The sequence below is a fragment of the Lepisosteus platostomus genome, chromosome 6 (assembly GCF_059453375.1).
Source record: "Lepisosteus platostomus isolate fLepPlt1 chromosome 6, fLepPlt1.hap1, whole genome shotgun sequence".
NCBI classification, from domain to species: domain Eukaryota; kingdom Metazoa; phylum Chordata; class Actinopteri; order Semionotiformes; family Lepisosteidae; genus Lepisosteus; species Lepisosteus platostomus.
The window spans coordinates 52,166,494-52,189,631 of record NC_142616.1 but is presented as its reverse complement, the minus strand read 5'-3'; the positions used below and the strand labels follow the sequence as shown (position 1 = coordinate 52,189,631).

At 35.8% G+C, this 23,138-nt stretch overlaps 1 protein-coding gene across 9 annotated transcripts in view; it reads right to left on the bottom strand.

Annotated features, from left to right (window-relative positions):
• Positions 1 to 23,138, bottom strand: part of mitfa (melanocyte inducing transcription factor a) — a 72,187-nt gene that overhangs the window by 7,694 nt on the left and 41,355 nt on the right. For 7 of the 9 annotated variants that reach the window (XM_088636302.1, XM_088636307.1, XM_088636303.1 and 4 more), the window contains 3 exons: positions 3,833 to 4,060; positions 1,664 to 1,759; positions 643 to 760 (listed from right to left, as the gene is read on the bottom strand). In XM_088636302.1, the coding sequence (XP_088492428.1) occupies positions 643 to 760; positions 1,664 to 1,759; positions 3,833 to 4,060 (442 nt within the window). Of the gene's footprint in view, positions 1 to 642; positions 761 to 1,663; positions 1,760 to 3,832; positions 4,061 to 4,556; positions 5,583 to 23,138 lie in introns of those variants that run through there. The other 2 variants (XM_088636310.1, XM_088636308.1) reach the window with 2 other exon arrangements.

Sequence of the window (23,138 nt, the reverse complement as noted above, 5' to 3'; positions counted from 1 at the left end):
TTTAATTTTAACCAACTTCTAAATGAACTGACTTATGGGTTAGGAATGTCTTAATCCCTTCAAACTAAGTTATAACTTTTGTTTACTTTAACCTGGTGTTAAGATTGTTTCTTTCTGAAAAGATTCAGAAACTGGCATTTTTGTCTTACTAATCACAGCAGAGGACATCACAAATTTAACAGTATCACACTTTCAGGTGAAATATTTCACAGTGCTCTTGCTATATTATGAGAATTTCAAACAAAACACTGGCCCAATTATCAGACACTCAGTAACTACAAAACTGTTTCTGCACATCCTGTATATTTAGAATAAAACATCACTTCAAAAGTTAACCAAAGAAAGAAATCAGCTTCATCTGTACCCTGAGAGAAAAATAATCATATTTATTTCCCATAGTAATGTCTATGAGCTTGTGTACACACTCTGTAATGTGTATGGATGGGCAGTTATTCCTAATTTTCTGCCTCTTTTATCGCTATCATACAATTTTCTTCATACAATACCCACTAAAATCATTTTACAAACCAATAAATACAATCAATGAATTCCTATTTGAGCAGTAACTATTTTGACATCCAACAATTAGTCAGTTAGCAAAGAACATTGTCCAAGAGACTGAAAAGAAATGCTTGTCACTACCTGTGAATTCCCTTTTGATATTGGGCAGGTTAGCAGGGCAGGAGTTGCTGATAGTTAGGCCTGTTGGTGGCATCCCTTGATTGCTGTACATGTCTATAAGATTAGCAGAGACAGGGAGCTGAGAAAACAAAAGAACAGAATCAAAGGTTTTAATAAATATCTCCTGGTATGTTCACCTGAACACAAAATGGGAATTATTCTTCAAAAACGTATTACAAGCTTACTGCAAATGACAAAACAAAAATACCCTAAAATTATGAGTTTAGTTTTCAATTAAAATAATAAATTAAGCAAAGAATTGAGCAGAACATTGTGTCTGCACTGTATGAGACATCATACACTAGTGGTGAAATCTAATATTAATAATATTTCATGTTTTGATTTTTATGATGCTATACACATGCAATTGCAGGAAATCAGGTGCCTGTCTCACTTATACTGTACATGACAACATTCTACTTAAATGACTTATGACAAGAAAGCGGTGCATTTGTTGGTCAAGCTCCACACTTGCATTTTGTCTGTTTCTGCTTCTTATTTGCTCCAAATAAGAGTGCTCCACATGTTACGTAAAACACAAACGCAGTATTCTACTTCTCAATATCTCCTCTGTTAAACTGATGAGCTAGCGGGAAATTGTTTTTATTTCAGTAATGCATTTATCTTCTCTTACAAACATAATTAATAGACCAAAGCAGTATTATTGCAATACTATATGCTATACTATTATATTGTTATATTATTACAATATTGCAATATAATGGGCATATGGTTCTACTGGGGTATTGTTTTGTGTCAAGCACCAGGTGCTTCGCAAATTACTTCATCCAAAATATGACATTTCTTATGCAGTCCTGCTGCACTGGTATATTTTTGCAAATGTATCATTGCAAAATGACTGGAACAGTGATTTTTTTCATTTTTTCTCCACTTCATTGTGTTTTTAGTAAACTCTTTTTTTTAATTGACCAGTGCAAAATCTAAGTTAAAAGTGCAATATTTGACTGAAAAACTGAGTTACCGTGTTGGCCATTTGTAGCCCTGGGTCCATAAGTCCAAGAATATCATCATTATAGCTTGATTCCAAACTAATTATGTCATCAATTACATCATCCATCTGTAATAACAAAATCCATATGTCAATTTAAGCCGCTTAAATTTCACATGCTGCATTTCTCATTCTGACTTTCCAGTGCATGCTGCTGTACGTGTTTTCTTTTCATTTCTAAAATTGCTTATTTTGCCCACCTTCATTCCAAATAAGCAATTCCAAATTCCATTTAAATTCAAATATTCCGATGCAAATGTTCCATTACATTTTTAGTGATGTTCGATCTGTTTATAATGTCAAATTGTTTGGTAGCAAAAATGCATTGTAGGCACATTTTATCACGCATTTGTTTGGCTGTTGCTTTTATCCAAGCCCCATTTGCATCCACACCCTTCCAGTTACAAGTCGAGAGCCCTAACTGCTCCGCATTGGTCCATATTTGTTACTGTTAAATATTAATGATTAACAAATATAAATATTAACAATATTAATGTCCACTGGGACACACTCCTCTCTCCTCCCATGAAAGAACTGTAGCAGAAAGGCGCTGACAAGGTTGCACAATAGCTGTATGCTATTTTTCTTCCTGCAACTACCCTATTACAACTGATACACATTGCAATTACACAAGACTGACTTTAGAGCTGCGCCTGTCCTGACAAGGAGGATGCTGTGTTTAAACAAAACGCACCTCCAGTATAGTTCAGTGGCATTATTCTCTTATACCGTATTTTACATTTTACTGTTGCACATAACAATGACGGGAAACAACTGTACTAGTAAATTAAATACAGATCTGTGCCTGCTGAAAATGTGCTGTGTTCTAATCCTAAAACAAAATATTACAATTACACAATTTCCATATACATCTATTTTTGATAACCAGATAACTACAGCATTATTAATTAGTTTCTACCTTATTTCAGTGGCGTGCCAGTCTTAAAAATATTTCCTCGGAATGCAGTGTATCTTAACCTCAAAGCCTTGCTCCTTGCATTCAGATTCTTGAAGCTTTCTTCACAAATATTCCATAATCAGGAACATGCTACTACTACTATCAGTGAAATACAACAGTACTGAAATGCTGTAAACGTTATCATACACAAATGTAAGACACCTTGTAGTTTCTTTGAGTTACTGTGGCACATTCTCTGCCTCTCCTTCTTGTTTCCCAAAGTCTCAACACTTCTTATACAGTATCTGTCCTCGGTTCTTGCTGACTGGCCTTTACTTTCTTTTCTTATTCACCCCTTTTCCTTGTCATTTCTCTTCTTCCTGCATGAGTGACCTAGAAAATGTACTTTAGGCCTTGGCTGGTCAGTGGTGATTTCAGAATATTATATCCAAAATGTATGTAATTTCTCTTCTCTTTCTCTTTAAGATATATAGTATTTAAAACATTCAGAGCAATGCAGATCAGCTTAGCTACCGAGCAGCAATTACTGCATTTAAGTGTAATTCTCTGATTACATACAAATAGATTTATTAAGACATCTAAGTGTTTGCAAAGAGAAACCTTTGAAGACCCTTGAGTAATTTCAAAGAGAAATTAAGAAGGAAAATGGGCTTATGCAAAATATTTCTTATGCTTTAAATGCTATTTTATATAATTTTATTATTCAATATATGAATGATAATGCTAAAAACATGTAACATTTTTCTATGCCACCTTGTGAATTCAAGTCTGGCGAGTTTCAAACATGCCGAACAGCACTAGTTGCTTTCAGTTTTAAAAGGAGCAGAATTGCATTCTCAGTAACAGAAGTGAGAACGATCACAAGAAGTGATCATCTTCACAACTAAATAACATTTTGCAAGTTATCTTTTATGGTTTTGAGTGGTTACCTTAATCCTATAAAGTCTATGGGGATGAGATGCTTCTTCTATGTGGAAAAAAACGCCGTACAGTATGTTTCGAAAAATCCACTGTATGTTTCAAACTACGGTATCCTCCTTTAACTCTTTTCTACTCTAGTAAGTGCTTTTGCATTCCAAGCTTGTTTTGGATGAGCTACCCTTTTCTGTCTTGAGTGTTCTGTAGTTTCCTCAATTACACATCTGAGCACATCCTGAATGCAGGTAATTTGTATGCAACTTAATGTACGTTCACAGCAGTCTGTTTCAGGGATGTTAGCTTACCTCTTTTTCACAGTTGGAGTTCAAGGTGAGCATGGCCATAGGACTGTTGGGGGCACTGTTGCCCGGTCCAGGAGGCATTACGTGCTCTGCAGGCTGACTAGGACAAGGCAAGCTGATGGCCTGGCTGGTGAGCTTGTTTCCCAATGTGGTGGAAAGGTACTGCTTGACCTGTTGCCTCTGGGCTTGCTGAATGTGGTACTTAGTAGGGTTTTCAAGGTGTGTTTGCACCTGTGCATAAAAAGAAACAGATAGCTGAACACAATGAGGAGCGTTGCCTTTGGCTTGTGTTGGCTGCGTCATGAAAAATTATTAAACAAGTACATGGCACAGGTGAAAATAATGCAGGATTATTTTAAATGAGTTCAAGTCAACCTTCACAGTCCTGATCGTAAGGCTTCCTAATTTCAGAATGTCAGCGGCGGTCGCACATTGATCTTTACTGTAAAAGAAATCTACAATTTGTTTAGAAGAAGTGTAAGAATGGTAAACCTTTCAAGTACAAAACTAAACACTTTTAATTAACCAATGTTAAACTTTTCTACTTTTTCCATCTGGCCACTGAAAACACTCTACATAAACCACTGGTTGCATTTGTGAATGAACATTCATTTCAGAATTACAGCAAACATAAGACAAAAGAAGAAGACAAATTCATTTTAACTATTACATCTTACTTATTACTTAAAAACAAACATCCAATAAGAAGAAAAAAGCTAAATCTCACCTGGTAATGGTTATATTCAAGCATCTCCAACATATTACAATATTTATATTCCGTATTTGATAGGCGTAGCTGTTCACTAAGATTCCCTTTATCAGGCCGTTAGGTTCTACGAGTGTGTGTGGACCTGGCATGTATACATTCTAATCAAGAAGAGGAACCTAGCAAGTTCAGCTTATTAAGCCAAAACCTAATTAGTTATGCATGTAATGAAATCAGAACACACAAGGATCCTTTTAGATGTTGTGTTGTCTTATCTAAAATATGAATTTGTGCCTTTATAGAACTGCTTTGACGTCACCATCTCAGATCAACAAAGGGCTCTTTTAAACTGTAGGTTACCATTTTCCAAACTGACACTAGCTTAAGGCTAACTAACTTTTCATCTTTAGTTCCACTCACCCAGCATAAAACATTGTTTGTTCTGAGCACCAGGAGGACAATCACTACACTGTGGACTTGAACCAAAGCAGTGCACTCAGATATAACCCAGTACCTTTTGTAGGTATATGGCAATTTAAAGTTCACTGTATCCTGATTAGTTAAAACATCCTTATTTTAAACAACAGTTTAAAACTGTATTCATTTTTTAAGATAAGAGCATTTTTCTCGGCACAGATAATTAAAACCACAACAGTGTACAGAGCAGGCTCTGTTACTGATGAGCACACTGTCCACAGCATTGTCATTCCCTGGAGAGATTTTTGTATTTCAAAATGTATCTTTTTACATCTTTTTAAGATGACAGATACTATTTAAAGCAGTGAGGATAAACAAGATAAGAAGTCTCCCTTTTTTTATTAATTCAATCTTAATGTGCTTAGTCCACTACGGAAATCAGTGCCTTGTAGCAGTCATTGGATAATGTCTCTTTGAACTGGACATTCCTTTTCATTGCAAGAGAATGAAAGGAAGAAAAATCATTTAGGGTATTTTACATTTTCTCAAAGGAAGCAACCACATGATACACCCTACACAATCCAAGCTAAACAGAAACTAACATTTTAATTAATCCAATCCTTCCCATTTAGAAAACAACACAGGAAAGGAAACACACTATCCAACACTGTAGTTTCATTTACAAATATCGTAAAAGGCAGGAAAAAACCTAAGCACTTAAATTAAGAGAATTAAAGCAGTAAACAAGACATCCTTTCAGAATGTACTCCATTCTCTTCTGAAAAGGACAAAAAGTTGGCATCTTAAAACACACAAAGGCTAGGTGTCATATGAGACTAAGGCAGGATTGCAGGTACTTACATGTATACAGCATATTAAACAGTGGGAATATGAATTGTGTTTGCTGCCAATGTATTGAAAATCTCATCAAAACGCCCAGAACTTCATGCCACAGAAAAATAACACAACAAAAATACAGTGATCCTCATTTCAACACAGCAAGCTGACTGTGTTAATAAGAAGGCTAAAAAATCAACAAAGACTTGGTATTGATTCTTGTTCAACTTAAAAATCCTAAAATAAAAGAAACAGTTTTGCACTTCTCACTTTAAGTGTTGGCATTGGTACTGTGGCTTATTGATGTACAATTGTGGATGTTTAGACAAAATGTGATGGTGCTTTAAAAGAAAAGCTCATTTTCAAGGAAAAAGTGAATGACATCAGCAGAATTAATATGACAGAAAGTGTCACTAATGTACCTTAGAAACTATTTCAGAAAAATTCCAAGAGACATTAAAATGAGAGACATACTGTATCTGTAACGTGACTTCATCTCTAAAAAAAACTAAAGAAGTTAAAGGGCTTCAATATATAACATAGGAGGGGTAATCCAGTAAATTGCTCTACATACTGTAACCTGAACACTGGTTTCATAACATAAAAATGTACTTCAAGAATTATTACAAGAATAATGCTTGTAATAAAGGTTTTAACACAGCAAAGTCTGATAAATGTGTTGGAATGACATTGTGTCATCTGGGCGACAAAACAGCTCTTATGACTGAACAAAACTTTAGAAGTGTAGTTGGTCCAATGAATATGGCCCAGACTACTGTTTTGCTTCAGTGGTGTTAAGGGCACACAAGAGGGTTACTGACCATCACTTTCTTTCCATGCAGAAAATTAAATATGAATAATCTAAAATATTCAGAATTATCTGTGTACATAAAAAGTACATTTGTACTTCTGCCTTTTATTCTGGTTTTTGATGAGTTTGGTTTAGCCTTTGGTTTTCTACTGGGACCAAGTTCACCAGTTCAGGACTCACAGATTAAACTGACTAAACAGTCTTTGAAATCCTGTGGATGATGTGTTGAGCTGGTAATGACCTTGATGTCTTCGGCAGGTGTCACTGTCACACAGGCAGGTAAAGATAACTGAACAATATTCCTCTGCTTGTTCAAACCACGGCTTTCTAACTTGTCTTGAGCTACGATTGCTTTTAGAGAAAGGTTTCAAAGAACAGTTCTTCATTGAACTCAAATGTTTTACAAAAGCCTTGTTGTTCACTAATTGTATCTCACTTGACAGTAGTGCGATGTATTTTTCCCCAAAAAAGGTTTATGCTATTACAGAGTTTTGTGTAAAACGTTCATCACAAACTTCTGACAGAGTAGCTCGACAGATCCACTTGTACCACCATAAAAACAAAGACTTCACAAAGGACTCTATGGAAAAAGTGGGAAAAATATCACAGAAGTGTACCCATTCATCAGAATTAGTTCTACTTAAAATTAAGCAGAGGGAATGTTTATCGTTATTATAAAACAGATTTTGTTTGGTATTTCTCACAAAGTTCATACAACCATATACTTTATACACAACAGATGCATCTTGCTGAATGAAGGCCCTTAGGGTAACTATGACATTTACTCCAAACATGTGACTGAAAGTTATCAGCTTAGCTCATCTGCACTGGCTCTATGTTTTGTTCTATAACAGCAGCACAACAAAAAGAGTAAGTTATATTTAAATTCAGGATTTCTACTCCTGCAGTACAAATATAGGTTCTTGTGCCACGTATATTTAGAAATTGACATTAATTTATAGCTACCAATAGTCAGGCATGTGCAGGTCAGACACGTGTAAATCTCTGCAATTAAGCAAAACTAGTCTTAGCTGGAGGCATAGCATGGTTGTCAAGAGAGGTCAGAACTCCCTTCTGTAGTAATCCATTTAGATGAAGATGTAATACACATATTCTTCCGTATAAAATGTTTTTAGAAAGATATATTTACAAGCTTGGAAACCTGCATGAAAGCACTGATGCTGAATGTTCATTTGTAACTTTATTATGCTTTATAGTTGCCAGTAACAAACTTTAATTTTCCTGTGCATACTTGTCACTCAACCCATCAATAGACAAAGTGGTAATTAAATGACATTTTAAAACCACAGTTCAGACCATTATCTGTGATTCTAGTTGGAATGTCAAACCACAAAGTAGTCTTGTTCAGGCACATCAGAAGACCAACATATCTGGACTTATTCTGCACCAAATCATTTAAAGGGAATGATCATATAAATGAGCATTATAAACAGTGTTGTTATTCATCAGTGACACACTAGTTTCAAAAGAATAAAAAAATCAACTGGACAACTATTTCTGATGGATCTGTTAATTTGTTTCTTATTCATTTCTAAAAGTGAATAATTTGTAATAATCAATAAAACTCTGCTTTACATTTGTACTAAAAAAATGACAATTTCAATTGGCATGGATTACATATATCCTATTAACTTACTCCCATGCAACCCATATACACTCAGGACAGCAAGCACATTAGAGGAAACTGGCTGGTAGATGATAACTTACAACTGATTAGAAACATGGATGGTTTTATAGAAAAGCTCTTTTCTCCTTAGAGAGATAGCAGAGTTCATGTTCCTTTCCTTGCAGTCTTGAAGGGAAATCATGATGTGAGGATGGGTGGAAGGACTTTGCCAAGGGAATGTTTTCTTTTATACAGGGAGTGCTGACCAGTCTCAATTTGGCTTTAAGATTAGCATACACATGTAATTGCTATTAACATAAACATGAAAGCCCTGTATTCATTTCCATATTGCATTACGAGCACTGACAAAATGAAAAAAAAAATCTTTATTTTTAAATAGTATTTTTAGAAAAGGTCGTCTGGTGAAATTCGGATTTTTCTAGTAAAACAAGATTTGTGATTTCACCTCACTCAATAGCACTTCTTAGCAGGACTTTATCAATCTGCAGAAAACTACTGGAAGCCAGGCTGATTTCAATACCAGGCTAGTATGTAAGTTATTAGATAGAAAAAGATGTTCCTTATTTCTTTTTGTAATTTTCCGGTTTTGTGATTTACAGGTACTGTACATGATTTACATAACTTTTCACTGGACACATATATGAAATAAATGCAGTATCGGAAAGCTTAGGACAGAGTTTCAGAGCAGTCAATGTTAGCATTAAAGAACAGCAGTCATTCTTTACACAAAAGTCTGTGGGGGTATGGAACAAGTAACCCAGCCATGTTGTCAAAGTCGACACCCTGGATTCTTTGAAGAAACAACTGGATAACATCAATGGGGGTGAATTATCTAATAATCCTAAATGGGTAATGGGGCAGAAAAAAAAAACTGCTTTTTGTAAGCATTCTTATACAAAACAAAAATCTGGTAGTATGGAGTTCTTACCATATTTTTTCAATAATCATTCACTCAAATTTATAATATTAAAGACACCACTCCCTAATCACATTGAGGGTACTGATATTGGTCCAGTGTAAATCATGTGTAAATATTGCAGCCACTGCTATAATTCCTTTAAAAGAAATGGATAAACAAATACTACCTAGTTCTATCAGAAGTGTCAGATTCGAATGTGTATCTGCTGTTATATGACAAGGGCTGGAAAAAATGGGATCACTATGCAAATAAATATAGTAGATTGTTCCAGAAATGGAGAGAAACATGATATTTAAATGTGCTACTTTTAGTAGGAAATAAAATACTTTATAGATGTGAAAAGGAATTTGCTATGGGCTGTGCTGACAAAAGGCTGTAAAAGCAGCAAACTGCATACTGTGACAGCAAGAAACTAGTGTTTACTATATTATGAACATATGGAAATAAAAAGAAACTTGTCTTACTTCTGTCAATGCCAATGTAGCTAGTTTAAAACAACAAAGTTCAATTTTGCAATTCGATTTCTTTCTAATATAATGCTCTAGATTTTTCTTTTTCTTCATTTATCCATCGCTTCCCAGATGATTTGCCAGCTTTCTTATCTTCACCAACTCCTACTTGTTAATCTTACTTCTTACTGCTCCTGTAGGTTTCAGTTCTTCTTCCAGGCATATCTTATTTCGATTTAATTTTAATACATAGAGTACGTCTTCAGGCAGTAGTCCTCACTTTGAGTTTCTGACAGAAAAATGAACTCACAACTGTTCTTGACATAGAGAAATGTTTTCAGAATCATGGCTAGCCAGGTTGTAGAAAACTAGAAGTCAACCCCCTCAACCAAATCATCAGGTTGAGGAAGGATATGGAGAGCGTATTTTGAGAAAAGAAAACTCACACTCCATTCATTAATTTAAATCATCTCACACAGCAAACTAGCAGTCAATACAACTGCTAGGAAACAAATCAAATCAACCCCCTCCAGTCTTAGACATGTGCTGCTAAAATCCAAACTGCCAAATCACTGTATTGTAAAGAACTGTATCACATTTTGACCACCGAAAATGACAGTCGTTTTACAATTAATTGGTGGGAAACAAATAAGATCTAGGTAACAAAGTAATTGGAGCCTTGCTAAGGCCAGTAGTGCTAAGGTATGTTCTACAGTAGGAATTTGTTCTACAGTAGGAATATGTTACACAGGTTAAGTTCTATACAGTAGTTCAGTGCTTGTTCAGGCCTGGGTTATTTCGGTATCTGATTGGGAGTGATTCCTAAATTGGAGGACTGGGTTGTATCTGGGCAGGATTTGCTTGCATTCCAGTAACAAGTCCTGTGATTTGCAATATGTTTGTGACCTGATGTGTTACCGAGAATAGGTTTACCACTGCTCCAATCAGTGCTTACTCTCCTGCAGGGACTGTGAAACCCACAGCCATTGGTGATACTGTAGCACACATTTCTGTAGAACATCCAAAGCATAGTTCAGGTATGAATGTTGTAGCTTTCAAGCTAAATTTATTAACTTTGTTGATTAAATTGTGTTCCACAATTGTAGGGTAAAAAAGCATGGAAAAACGTTTTCTTAATATTCATCCAGGTATTTAATCTGATATAATTTTTCTTACATTCTTTAAGGAAGAAGCTCTGCAAATAAAGGAAATTAAAATAATGTGTCTTACTCTAATATACATAATGTAAAGTGCAAGAAAATTACGAAAAAAATAAAATTACATACATTAAAGTTTTACAGTTTACGGTTTACTGTAAAGTAAAGAAGTTTTACAGTTTAAAAAAATAGATTTTTTTTCTGCTGGAGTATTCACAAGGGAAAACTCTTGGTATTGAATTATGTACAACAAATAGTTTTTTAACCTTTCATCTTAGTTGTCTCAATGGAAATTAAATGTATTAAATGAAAAGACAAACAGAAGAACAAAAAGTACCAAAATCTGAATGAGAGTCTTAGTATTATTACCTTTCCCATTTCTCATAAATTCTGAAGTATTTCTTTCTGAAGTAAGAAAAATGTGTACGTTTGATTTTGGAACAGTATACACATTGATCGGAAACAGGATTCTGGTAAAAGACGTCACAGCTGATTTAAAGAAGAAAAATTCATAAGGCTATGTCTTTGTTGTACTCATAATGTGGCCTTTTCCTTAAGCAATCCTTTAGGCTAGGGATCAGCACTAAAGAACAGCTGTGTGTCAAGACTTTACAGAAGCAATTTATTTAGTTTCTATTCATTTTTATGATCTTTTTTAAACTCTCAAATAAAAAATAATAGTTGCAAAAGGCATGAAACAACGTTTATAATACATACCAAGTCAAGCATAACTTAAGGTACCAGAGATCATAGTGGGTTCGCCTTTTTGGCTAATCAATATGAAATTCTACTAGATTTCAAGTACAGTACATTCTCGTTTATGTAGTTCTCTGCTGCATCTGCTATTCACAATTTCTTAATATGCTGCACAGTGCCATTAGAACTACCTAAAGTACAGAACCATAATTAAATTTCATCATTTGCTTTCCGCTCTGTAATCTAACACTACAGTTTAATTGCTGGGTCTTCGTTTACAGTAAATTAGGAGGTAGGAGAAAGTTTTCCAAACCCATGAAGTTAAGGTCAATGGAAAAACAAAGCTGTAATTGTGTCCACTTTAATACAATACTCTATTTTCATAATAGAAAATAACACATTTGGTAAGGAAATTCAAAACAAGAGATTTGTTTGTCTTATTTTTCTTTGCAGTTAAAGCAAATTTGTAAGTTAATTTACATTAATATTTATAAGAATTGCATACTACTCCCGAAGCCATGGTTTTTATATCACTACGTTGCCTGAAGCATTGAGTAAAATTATTCATCAAAAGTTCAAATGTAAAGCTTTCCTTAAAATCTCTTTATTGCTTATGACTTGGAGTAAGTAAACTTCCAGTAATTCTGAAAGATAGTAGCTGCACAACATTTGCTCCACTGACAAGCACAGACACCAAATGTCTGAACCTGCAGTTCCTCTTACACAAAGCAGGATTACTATTGCAACAACACAAACTAGTGGGGTAAAACTAACCTGCCTCTTGACAGAAAAACTCAAAGCCATTTTTGCTATTAGTGAGTGAACAACCCAAAACTGGGGGGAATTCTGCTTCACAGCAACAGAAAGAGACGACCTTGAAGGATGTGTGATGTCATTATGAAGTCTTGGCCGCCACTATCCAGCTATCCCTCTCCTCCAGTTATCACCACACAATGAAATTATAACAATGTTAATAATATATATATTTTTTTACTTAGGAAAAATACATGATTTGTTCTGATTAGAGATAGCATTTAAGAATATGGAATTGCTATACATGTACGTCAGGACATTTAATTAAAGGTCTTTTGGGCATGGCCCATCCAAAAGAGAGTTAAAAAATATCAGCACAGCATTAACACAATGGATTTGTTTCTTACAAGTCTTATCTCAAACTGAAAGGGGTGGATTGTTCTGGATAGTGTTCTTTGTCCCACAGTGCTTTATATAACATCTCTCTGTGATGATACCCCATCTAAGTCACTCTGAAAAGCATTCCTAGCCTAAAAAAAGCAACTGTGGCAAGGACCATCCCGATTGAGGCTACAATCTGTCATACAAAACTAAAAGAGCAGATCCAACCTGAGGTTCAATTCTGGACATGGGGTGCTATCTGTCTGGAGCTTGTACAGTATGTGCTCCCTTATGTTTGCATGGGGTTTTTACCAGGTACTCTGTTTTCCTCCTAGAGTCCAAAGATATACTGGTAGGTTAATTAGCTTTTGGGAAAACTAGCCTGGGTATGAAAATGTGTGCCCTGTGAAGGACTGGTGTCCCATCCAGGATGTATCCCATCTTGCACCCACTGCTTGCTGGGATAGGTTCCAGCTCCCCCACGAAAATGGATGGATGGGTGTGTGCAGGCTCTGAGCACTCACAGCTCAGTTTCCTAGACACTGAATAACTTTTCCAAAAGACCAAGTCTTCCGGCCCAGGAGAATTGTACCTACTACCAGTGATGAGTGCAGCTCTACTCTGCCCTGTGCTTTTCAAGTTGAAAAACATAAATTCTATAACATGCTTAATGCACTGACCCGTGTTACACTAGCAATTCCCTCCTTCTGTTGAAGGTTAATGAAACACACAGTACATTGCACCACTTCACTTTTGCAGTATTATTTGTTTTTATTAAAGTGATGTGATATAAAACTCTCTGAGATCAAGATCAACAATCCTAACACAAGTACTTTTACTTTCCAATATCAGATTTCTCCTTTTTTACTCAGCCATGCACGATAATCTCATAATTTCATCATCGCAGTAGGGCTTCCCAGTCCTTCATAGTTGAGATTTTATAAAGCTACTCAACTGCAACAGCAACTGTGTACTTTGAGATTAATGTGTGTTTGCATTTTCCGGTGTTTTATATAATTTGAACCAAGTCAGCCATGGTATGTCCCGCATCTGACTCAGAAATGATTAGGCAACTTATAATAAATAATTCAGGTGGGAAGCTGCGTCAGCATGCGTAGGCTGCAAAGGAACAAGTACTGTAATAGGTTTATTCCATGCCGAAAAAAAAGAAGTAAGAGAACACAACGTTTCGGCCGTGGAGCCTTCTTCAGGTGCCACACCTGAAGAAGGCTCCACGGCCGAAACGTTGTTCTCTTTCTTCTTTTTTTCAGTATGGAATAAGCCTATTACTTGTTCCTATAATAAATAATGATCTGTTCATGTTACTTTTCTTAATACATCAACAATGCAAAGAGTCTCAGTGATCCAATGTGTTTATCCTATTAGGCACAAGACAATCTAAGACTGCAAAACTACATCCTTTGTTTAAAAAAGTGAGACCCACAAACTGTGACAAAATAAGCTGATTGTATAAGTAACCCCTTTAGGCTAACTGGTTATTCTGCTACCCTCAAAAGTTGGAAAAATAAGAGCAGTCATTTTCCCCCACATCAAACAAATACCCAGCAACAGTAAATGTTGTTTTTTGTGTTAATACTCAAATGAGTGTTTAACTATATCATCTTTCCACACAGACTTGATCCCAACGAGCTGTACTATGGAGCACCACATTAGCACATCAACAGGTATGGGCTGAAGTGCAGCACTCTCTTAAGGTGAACATGGTCATGAAAGATCTGTCAGGGCTGTGAGGATCAAAGATCGCTCCAAGCCCATGGTTTCCCATTTCACCTTTAACGGCCATGATCTTTCTAATCTCTGTGTCTCAAAGGGGGGTTTTGGGATTCCTATTGCAGAAAGACATTCAAAACTAGGATCACACCTCCCGCCTTCCCTCAACGACATCCTTATTTCCTTGTACTCCTCTCCATTCACGTGCAGGTTTTGACTTCACACCTCTCTTCAACTCTTTTGACTTCACACCACCCGAGTGTCCATTCTGCTTCTCTTGCTCCCACCTCCTCTCTACTCCTAGCTTTTGTTCTCCCATGCTTTATCAGCTGACTCTCTCTCTCACACCTGAAGGGGGCTCAACAACCAAAACGTTGCGTTTATTTTTTTCTCTTTTCAGCATGGAATAAACCTTTACTTATTCTTTTGCAATCTGAAAGATGACTCCTGTCAAGTGGAAAGGGAACCCTAGCCAGATCTTACAGCTTGCCTTTATATTGGGGCACAGCACCACAGCATGAACAGAATCCCAGTTTAAACGCTCATCTATAAGAGCCCCATGTTCTTCATCCCAGTGCTCCTTGTTAATGTACAGAGGCACAGTTTGGAATTTTTTATCCAGAGCGAAGATTGTTACCTATTGCTCCACTAAAACCTTTTCTTTTAGAAATGGGTTTTCTTTAAGACATGGGAAGAAAGTGCTAAATAAAACATAAAATGTAATTAAATACATTGGATTCAATACTTTATTGCCATGTCAACAGAGTTGATTGGAATTTACCCTAGTGCAGCCCAGAATTCAGCATAACCTTTTTATTTAATAAACAGTCAAAATTCAGCTGTGGAATTTAGATTCTTCTCCCTAAGAGTGGCATATTGTTAAGATTATTTCCACTTCATGGTCTCTAATCTCAGCAGAGACCAAAGAGTCTGTTCTAGTAGTAGGCACCTCTTAATGATGTTAAACATCCATACTTTTCAGGATTCTCTGTGTGCAAAACCCTGCTTTTCATAACATTGTTTTATTTTTAACAATTACCTCTAGTTTTACTTTTATTAAATTCTTTATTTTTTTTAATTTGGGCCTTATTATTTCATTGGGATATATGTGCAAGTCAGAAAAAGGATGTAGGTCTAGTAGCACGTGTGTTAAAAACCCATAGCATATTCCTGATAAAGTCTGTCTGTGTTGCGATATTAGGAAGAGCAGATATAACATACAATAGCTAGATATTTTTTACTGCTCTTTATCTTACAGTCTCTTGTTAAACAGGTGCCAAAAGCAATGAAATCATGTAATATATATAATCATATCAGAAGCACATGACCTACCACATTTGTTCAATAATTATATAATGTTTAATAATCTGTAATATTTACATGCATGAGCCTGGGTTAAATACTGTGACAGAGGGATAAGACAGCTCAAAAAGGGATCCATATAGGATTTTCTGTTTTAGAGAGAAGGATGAGCACCGCAGCCCAGTGGCTGTACGTTCAAATCCCAGCTGCTTCATTAGCCAACAACAGAGTTCTGACCACAGGTGTTGGTACATAAATGGAGGAGCATCACCAGGGTCAAACCAGCTTGTAGATGACTATGGTATCCTTGTCTTGCCATGCAACAGAGCTGGCAGAGTTATTAGTGAAAGCTGTCCCTCAATGGTAGGTCTGCCACTGTTACTGAGGTACACAATATTAAAGAGAAGTACATGTCCTGACATGCAGTCCATTAGCAAATGAACTCCACAAACTAAGCCTGAAGGGTGCAACTACTAGAGTACAGATATATAGTTCTAAATGTATGGGGAGTTTATGAGAACTTTTTGAAATACAGTCGGGAGTCGACAAATGCTAGGGTTTGTTCTGCACTGTGATGAAAAGGCCAATAAAACTATAAGTGAACTTGTAAAGTCATCTCCAGCCGGTCATTCTCTACGCTGTTGACACAGAATCGGAAGCGTCTGTTACAATACAAAAATAAGACCATGCTGTGATGCAGATGCTTGGTAGTTGATATTTGGGCAGGGGGCAGGGAGAGGCTCACTCACTACCTAGTTGTGCTGCTAATTTGAAAGTTGCTCTAAACAACGTTCAGCTTTACTCCATCCCTCTCTGCTCTTCTTCCATACAAGACCCCGTTGGAGATAGCAAATCGTGAAACAAGCATATTTGCAGATGTCGAACCCCTACTGTAATGCAAAATAAACATTCAATCACTTCGGAACACCTGATTGGATGTCTCACTTCATTTCAGCTTACTTTTCTGAACCAGGCGGCCAATGATCAGATTGTTCTGGTGACCAATGACCACAAGGCTGTCAGCAAAACACTGCCTGGCACCACACCTCTCCCCCATGTGACCATTTCTTCCCACCTTTACAGTTGTGTGCTCCACATGCTGTCTTCTCACCAGAATAAATCACGTTTTGAGAATAACTCGCCCCAACCAACTGAAGAAAAATGATATTTCAAAAACCTCTTTCCATTTGCAACTGACTTGAAGGTTGCAGTACATCAACTGTCCCCTCTCAATTTGACTAAGCTTGAACAGTTCTGTAAGGAAGAATGGGCAAACATTGCCAAATCGAGGTGCGCTACATTGGTACAGACCAATTCAAATACAGTCATGGCTGTAATTAACTCGGGAGTGTACACAATTATATAACCAGTTTTTCTAGGTTTTTATTTGTTTTTATTTGTAATTCATTTTCAGAATGTTTAAGCATTTTTCACTTGGGGATGGTGCATTACATTGTGTAATTGAAAGATAAAATAAATTGGAATTTAATATGTCTTGATTTCAGGCTGTTAGGCAAAAGAAGAATGTTACTTTGGAAAGGGTGTATAGACTTTCTATAGACACTGTATATATATTGTATACAATGTTACAACTGAGGAACAAATGTTTCAAGAACTATGCTAAATACATGCTTAACACTGGCCAGTATAGCACAACAAGACCAGTTACAATTGCGTTCCAGTGGTGTTCATTGTGAGAAGCTGCCCTGTGAAATAAATACAGATCTAAAAGAATCTAAATAAAATGAAATAAATATACTGGTTTAATTAAGAGTTATAGTTATTTTTAACTGTGACCATCCTTAGCTTCAGCAGTATAGCTTGTAATGCAAAATGAAACATGAAATGAGGGGTTACATTATACCGCTGACTTTCTGTTTTTCAAAGACAAGAGAGACTTCTGTTTAAACAATCCATGTGCGCAGATTGCTGCTCCTCAGGGCTAAAACTTTTTTTTCTTCTTCTGCTTAAAGTCAAGAGCCAGAGACATTACTATGTGAATACTGCACGCACCATACTGCCCGTTTAGTTTCAAGGAGGAGGAGAGAACAAAGAGTTGCATTTTTTTAAGTGTGATGTGCTTTTTAACTTCAAGCTGTGCCAGAAGCCAGATACATAAGCAAGAATGTTCCCTCTACACTCCAGACATGCACAAAGGGAAAGATTGTCTTACTTTTAAGTGATTAACAAAATCTTGTCTTGCACTTGCAAAATGGCAAACAATAAAGCTAATGTGAGTTACAGGAAAAAAAGTCTACATTTAGTTAAAGTTCTGCCAAGAAGTCTAAAGGCCGATTCGAATATTATTCTGGGGATAATTTAATGTGATTCAGCCACAATAGAGGTCTTCTAAACAAAGAGTCCCCAATAAGTACCAGAATGAGTAATAGTATTTTGTATGATATTATACTGTGTAGTACATAGCCACAGTTACTTTCAAACTATTCAACTATTCATTGTATTTCAGGCAGTCAAGTTAGAAGTCGACATGGTCTACACTTAGGGTTAAAACAAAATAATGTTTCGTAACAGTTACAGGTTCCCCCTTAAAAAGTGTGTGAAAAAAAACATTATACATCAGTTCTTAATCCAAAAATAGGGGCAGCACCCAGTTCAGTCTTTATCTGTAATCCGTTTACAAAAGGTTTTGTCCTTTTTTCAAATTCCCTCACTGAAACATTCACAAAAGCAGCTGCTTCCATAACTAATATTTATGGGTGGATGCTGCACATTGGCGGTGGTGGAGGGTCCCCATTACCTGTAAAGCGCTTTGAGTGGAGTGTCCAGAAAAGCAAAAGCACTATGTAAGTGTAAGCAATAATTAATTATTATTATTATTATTATTATTATTATTATTATTATTATTATTATTATTATTATTATTATTAATAATAATAATAATAATAATAATAATAATAATAATAATAATATTCATCAAGGTACAGACCAGTTTAAACTTTTTAAGACTAAATTAGAAAGGAATAGAATCATATTATTTTTCCTGTTATTGCTGCATATTAAAAAATAAACATTAAAACAAAATAGTCATGAAAATCTTGTAAAACAAAAAAGTAAAATGTATAATTTCTTAATACATAGAAATAGTGTTTCAACTGCTTGAGAAAAAGCAGCCTTATTTTCCGTTCCATGTTTCAGTGGTACAATTAATTTTGTGTCATTTAATTGTAATTAAATTAATTTTAATTTAAAAGTTAAACACTTACTGTGAAATACTGGATTTTCTTTTATTAATACATCGCACCCTTAATTATCCCATCTTTTCCTCACTTCTGTAAGGTTTTCATTCCTCTGCCTTCTCTCCTCAGCAATGGAATTATCTGCTCACAGCAATCAGAGCTGGTCAGCCCCTGACTACCTTTCCACAACTGCTCAGGACCTATCTGTTCAGACAGCACCTGTAACCTTGCAGTTCTTGACTACATCCTCCAGTAACTCTTACACTGTATTGTGCTAATGTTCACATACAGCTAATCTACTGTAACTTGCCAGCTGCACTTATTCACAGCAATAACCATATGCCAAGGTGTCTGCATTGTTGCTTTGTACAGTATCTGCATTATAGAGTGTAACAAACTTGCTGTTGGTTAATTAACCTTTGTTTTTGCACGGCATTTGTGTTCCATAATTATTCTACCTGCCTTTTTGTAATGGTATTATATTGATATTAATTATGTACCACAATTTCTAAACAAACGCCTCACTTTGGTGACTTGGAACACTGCTCTGTTTGTTGGATGAGATGCTAAACTGAGCCCCTCACTACTTGATCATTAAATATCACATGACAGTGGTTGGACAAGCAAGGGTGTTAACCCTAGCATCCTGGCTTAATTCTGCTCCTGAGCTTGTGCTGAAGTTAATTCTTATTTCTTTGCTGCCACATAAAACATTGAACAATTATGATTAATAATAACAACAACCACAATAATAATAATAATAATAATAATAATAATAATAATAATAATAATAATAATAATAATATCTAGATTGATTGATAACTAATAATAAAAATAATAACAGGTGAATTTAATCAGCATGAAATTGCTTTTGCTTTAAAACGAAGTTCATAATAGCAATTTAAATGTTCTGCCAGTCAACAGTAGAATACAACTATCCCTACACATATCCCTCACTACTGTATATGAGCGGAAATGTACAGATTCTTATCTAAGACCAAACTGAAATGCCCTGAGATATTTGAATTACAAGCTTCTGTGAAGTGAAAAACAAGGAAACAAAATAAACTGCACTGTTGAAAAGTCAAGAGAGACAATGTTGTATGAGGTTATTTATCTGTCATTAATAAAACTGTCTTCAGTATAGGCTAACCAGGGGGAGTATAATACATCATGAAAACACACAGTTAATTATTGTTCAAACCTTCAAATGGAATTTCACTTAAGAACAAAATTCATTCATGATAAGTCAGGATAAGTCAGTCTTCTTTTACTTACATATATAAGACCATAAAAATCCTGTATGGCTACCGTAATGAGTATAAATCTGGGGTTTATACAACCACATATTTTGTTTTTGGTAAAGGCTTAGAGAATTGTAACAACATTTTAAGGTATATAGAATGTAAATGTTTTTTTTTTCCCAAAACTGTTCAAATAACTTCAAAATAAATTTCCATCAGTCATTAGCATCTTACAGACAACTCAGACTTAACCTCCTTACTGAGCTGATGAAAAGAAAAATAAAATATATATTTTTTGTATTGTTTCATGCATAAACTAAAGTTAATCAGCATTGAAGAATAGTCATTTCTTCCCATTCATCATTCTTCAGATGCTATTTTTAAATATTAATTTCCATACTGAAAGGAAATGAATTGGCAAAATTGTTTTAAAAATATATTAAAGGAATGCAATAAGAGCAGCTGCCTCTCAGCTCTGGGGCCCTAGTGTCAGTGCTATCTGTGTGGAGTTTGCATGCTCTCCCCAGGCTCAAGTACTTGTAGGTATCCTACAGGTGCTCCACAGTCCAAAGACATGCAGGCAGGTTAATTGGCTTCTGGGAAAACTGGCACAGGTCTGAGTACGTGTTTGTGTCTGTTTGTGCCCCGTGATGGACTGGCATCCCATCCGGGGTCTATCCTGCCTTGTGCCTGTTGCTTGCTGAAACAGATTCCAGGTCCTCTGGGACCCTGAAGTGGATGAAGCATTTAGAAAATGGATGGATGGAAAAGCAAAAAAAAAATCAACTAGAGCAAAGGCCTCCTAAAGCTCTATTCATTGGCATTGCATTTCCTTTTGCCAAGGAAAATATGTCCACTGAATATAGCAAGCGGGAAAACTGACTTGAAGCTGAGCTAAAACAGAACAAAAACCCTACCCAGAAAGGATGTCTGCTCATGTCGGTTCAAAAAGAGATTCAAAACGAGTGAGACCAAGAAAATTAAATCTGAACAGATACTTCAAATCTTTCCAAACAAGAAAATCTTCCCTTAAATTCTACAAAGGAGAGCATAACACAAAATATCAAGATGGGGACTAAGATTAGTTATGGTCTGAATGCAGTGCTAAAATTAACACGACACATTTATTTATTTTTTACAGCACAGCTGAAAACTTTACAGGGGGAAAAATTCACAAAGTCTTTTTTGTTTATTTATCTGTGAAACAAAGATTCCTTTTGTTAACAAGGCATTACACTTTGATATAGAATCGTTTCTGCCCAGAGGAAGTACATGATGGAGCACTTTCATGCTTTTGTGGGACAACCTTGCAGCTCTATTTGTATAAGGTCATCATAACCAATGACTAAACTGGCAAAAATCACTGCAGCCAATATTCATGCAACACAAGATCATGCTGCCTCTCTTATCTGATGGCATTTGAAAATCATTCTGGTTAGAAATAATTTCCTCTGATCCTATCTTTTTGAATGTGTTTGACTAATGGGTAGTTATTCTGTGAAAAACCTAAACAACAGTAAATATAGTAGTACTGAGAAATGACAAGCAACAGCAAACGAATGGTATTCATGCACACAGAAGGCTTAATGCTTTTTGATTAGCAGTCCTAGAGCTTTAAAAACTCATAGGGTAAAATAATCCCGCTCGTAGATTTACTACACATTCACAAAGAGCAATTGTTCTATTATTTTGTTACATAAGAGAAATTTCTTAAATTCTACAACCAACAAAAAACAATTAAGAAATAAGACGATCATTTTCAATGCCGTCCTCTGCTAATTTTCATTTCAAAAGTGTTAATTCCCTGCCAATAATATCACATTTTGATGAATTAAAAGTACTGTATATGATTATTTTCAAATTAACGTTTTTGGTTCGAAATCTGCAAAGAATGTACACAATGAAAAATGTACTGACTGTTTATATATTCAGCCCCATAACGTAGAACTTGATGAAAGCACCTCTGCACAAATTACTCATCTGCTCTAGTTCTGACAAGTTCTTTGTGGACAGATGATGGACTGCAGTAGTTAAGTCTCACAATAAATTTCCTCTTGGATTCAAGATTGGGTCACTCAAGGATATTCATTTTCTTTTTGTCCTTTCCCTTCAGTATGCCTTTGACCTTGTCCTGCTGAATTGTTTTTTTTACCCAGTTTTAGAGGGTCTTTTGAGGGAGACTCAAGCAGGTTTTCCTCTAAGATTTGTTTCCAACAGTCTCGACAAGCTTTCCAGTCCCTGCTGTTGAATCCTGCTGCTACCACCATCCTTGACAGTAAGGCTGGTGTTGATTGAGTACTGAACTGTGATAGGCTTATGTAACACTACACATTAAGAGGAAAAAGTTACTGTACATTTTTGTCTTGTCTGACAATGAATCCTCCTGCCGTACTGTATGTCTGCAATATATCTCATATGAGATTTAAAGTTAATCTTTTTCTGTAGAGGCTGCTTTCTTGCCGCTCACTCATACAGACCTGCGTTGTGTAGGGTCTGGGATATTGCTGAAGTATGAACAGTGGCCCCCACCTCAGACAAGAAACTTTGCCAATGTTTCAAAGTCACTAGTGGCTTCACAATGAGATCCCTAAGTTTCTGCTTGCTTGGATGATCAGTTTGGCAGCTTGATCTAGGTAGTGCCTGGCTGGGATAATGCACATTCCATTTCTTAATGATGGACTTCTCTGTACCCAGAAGAGGCACAGGGGAGTGTTCTGATCAATCCCTATCTATCTCTTTACCCAAATTTGCTATGAAAGTTTCTTAGTATTTATGGTCAATTTATGTATTACTTTTAAACAGCAATTAAAAGGAATTGATTTAGGATCGTCATAACAAAGTTGTTGAATATCTATGCCATTGAGAATCTTCTCATTTTAATTCAAGATCCAGCTTTTTACATTTTATTATCCGCATTTTTATTTTTAGCAGTTTGGAGTAGTTGTGGAATTTTAAAGCATCGTGATCGCAAGCTCAGACAGGACAAAAATGTGGAGGTTTGCAGGGGGGTGAATACTTTTGCAAGGCACTGTGTGTTAGCTATTTCACAAATAAGCATTTA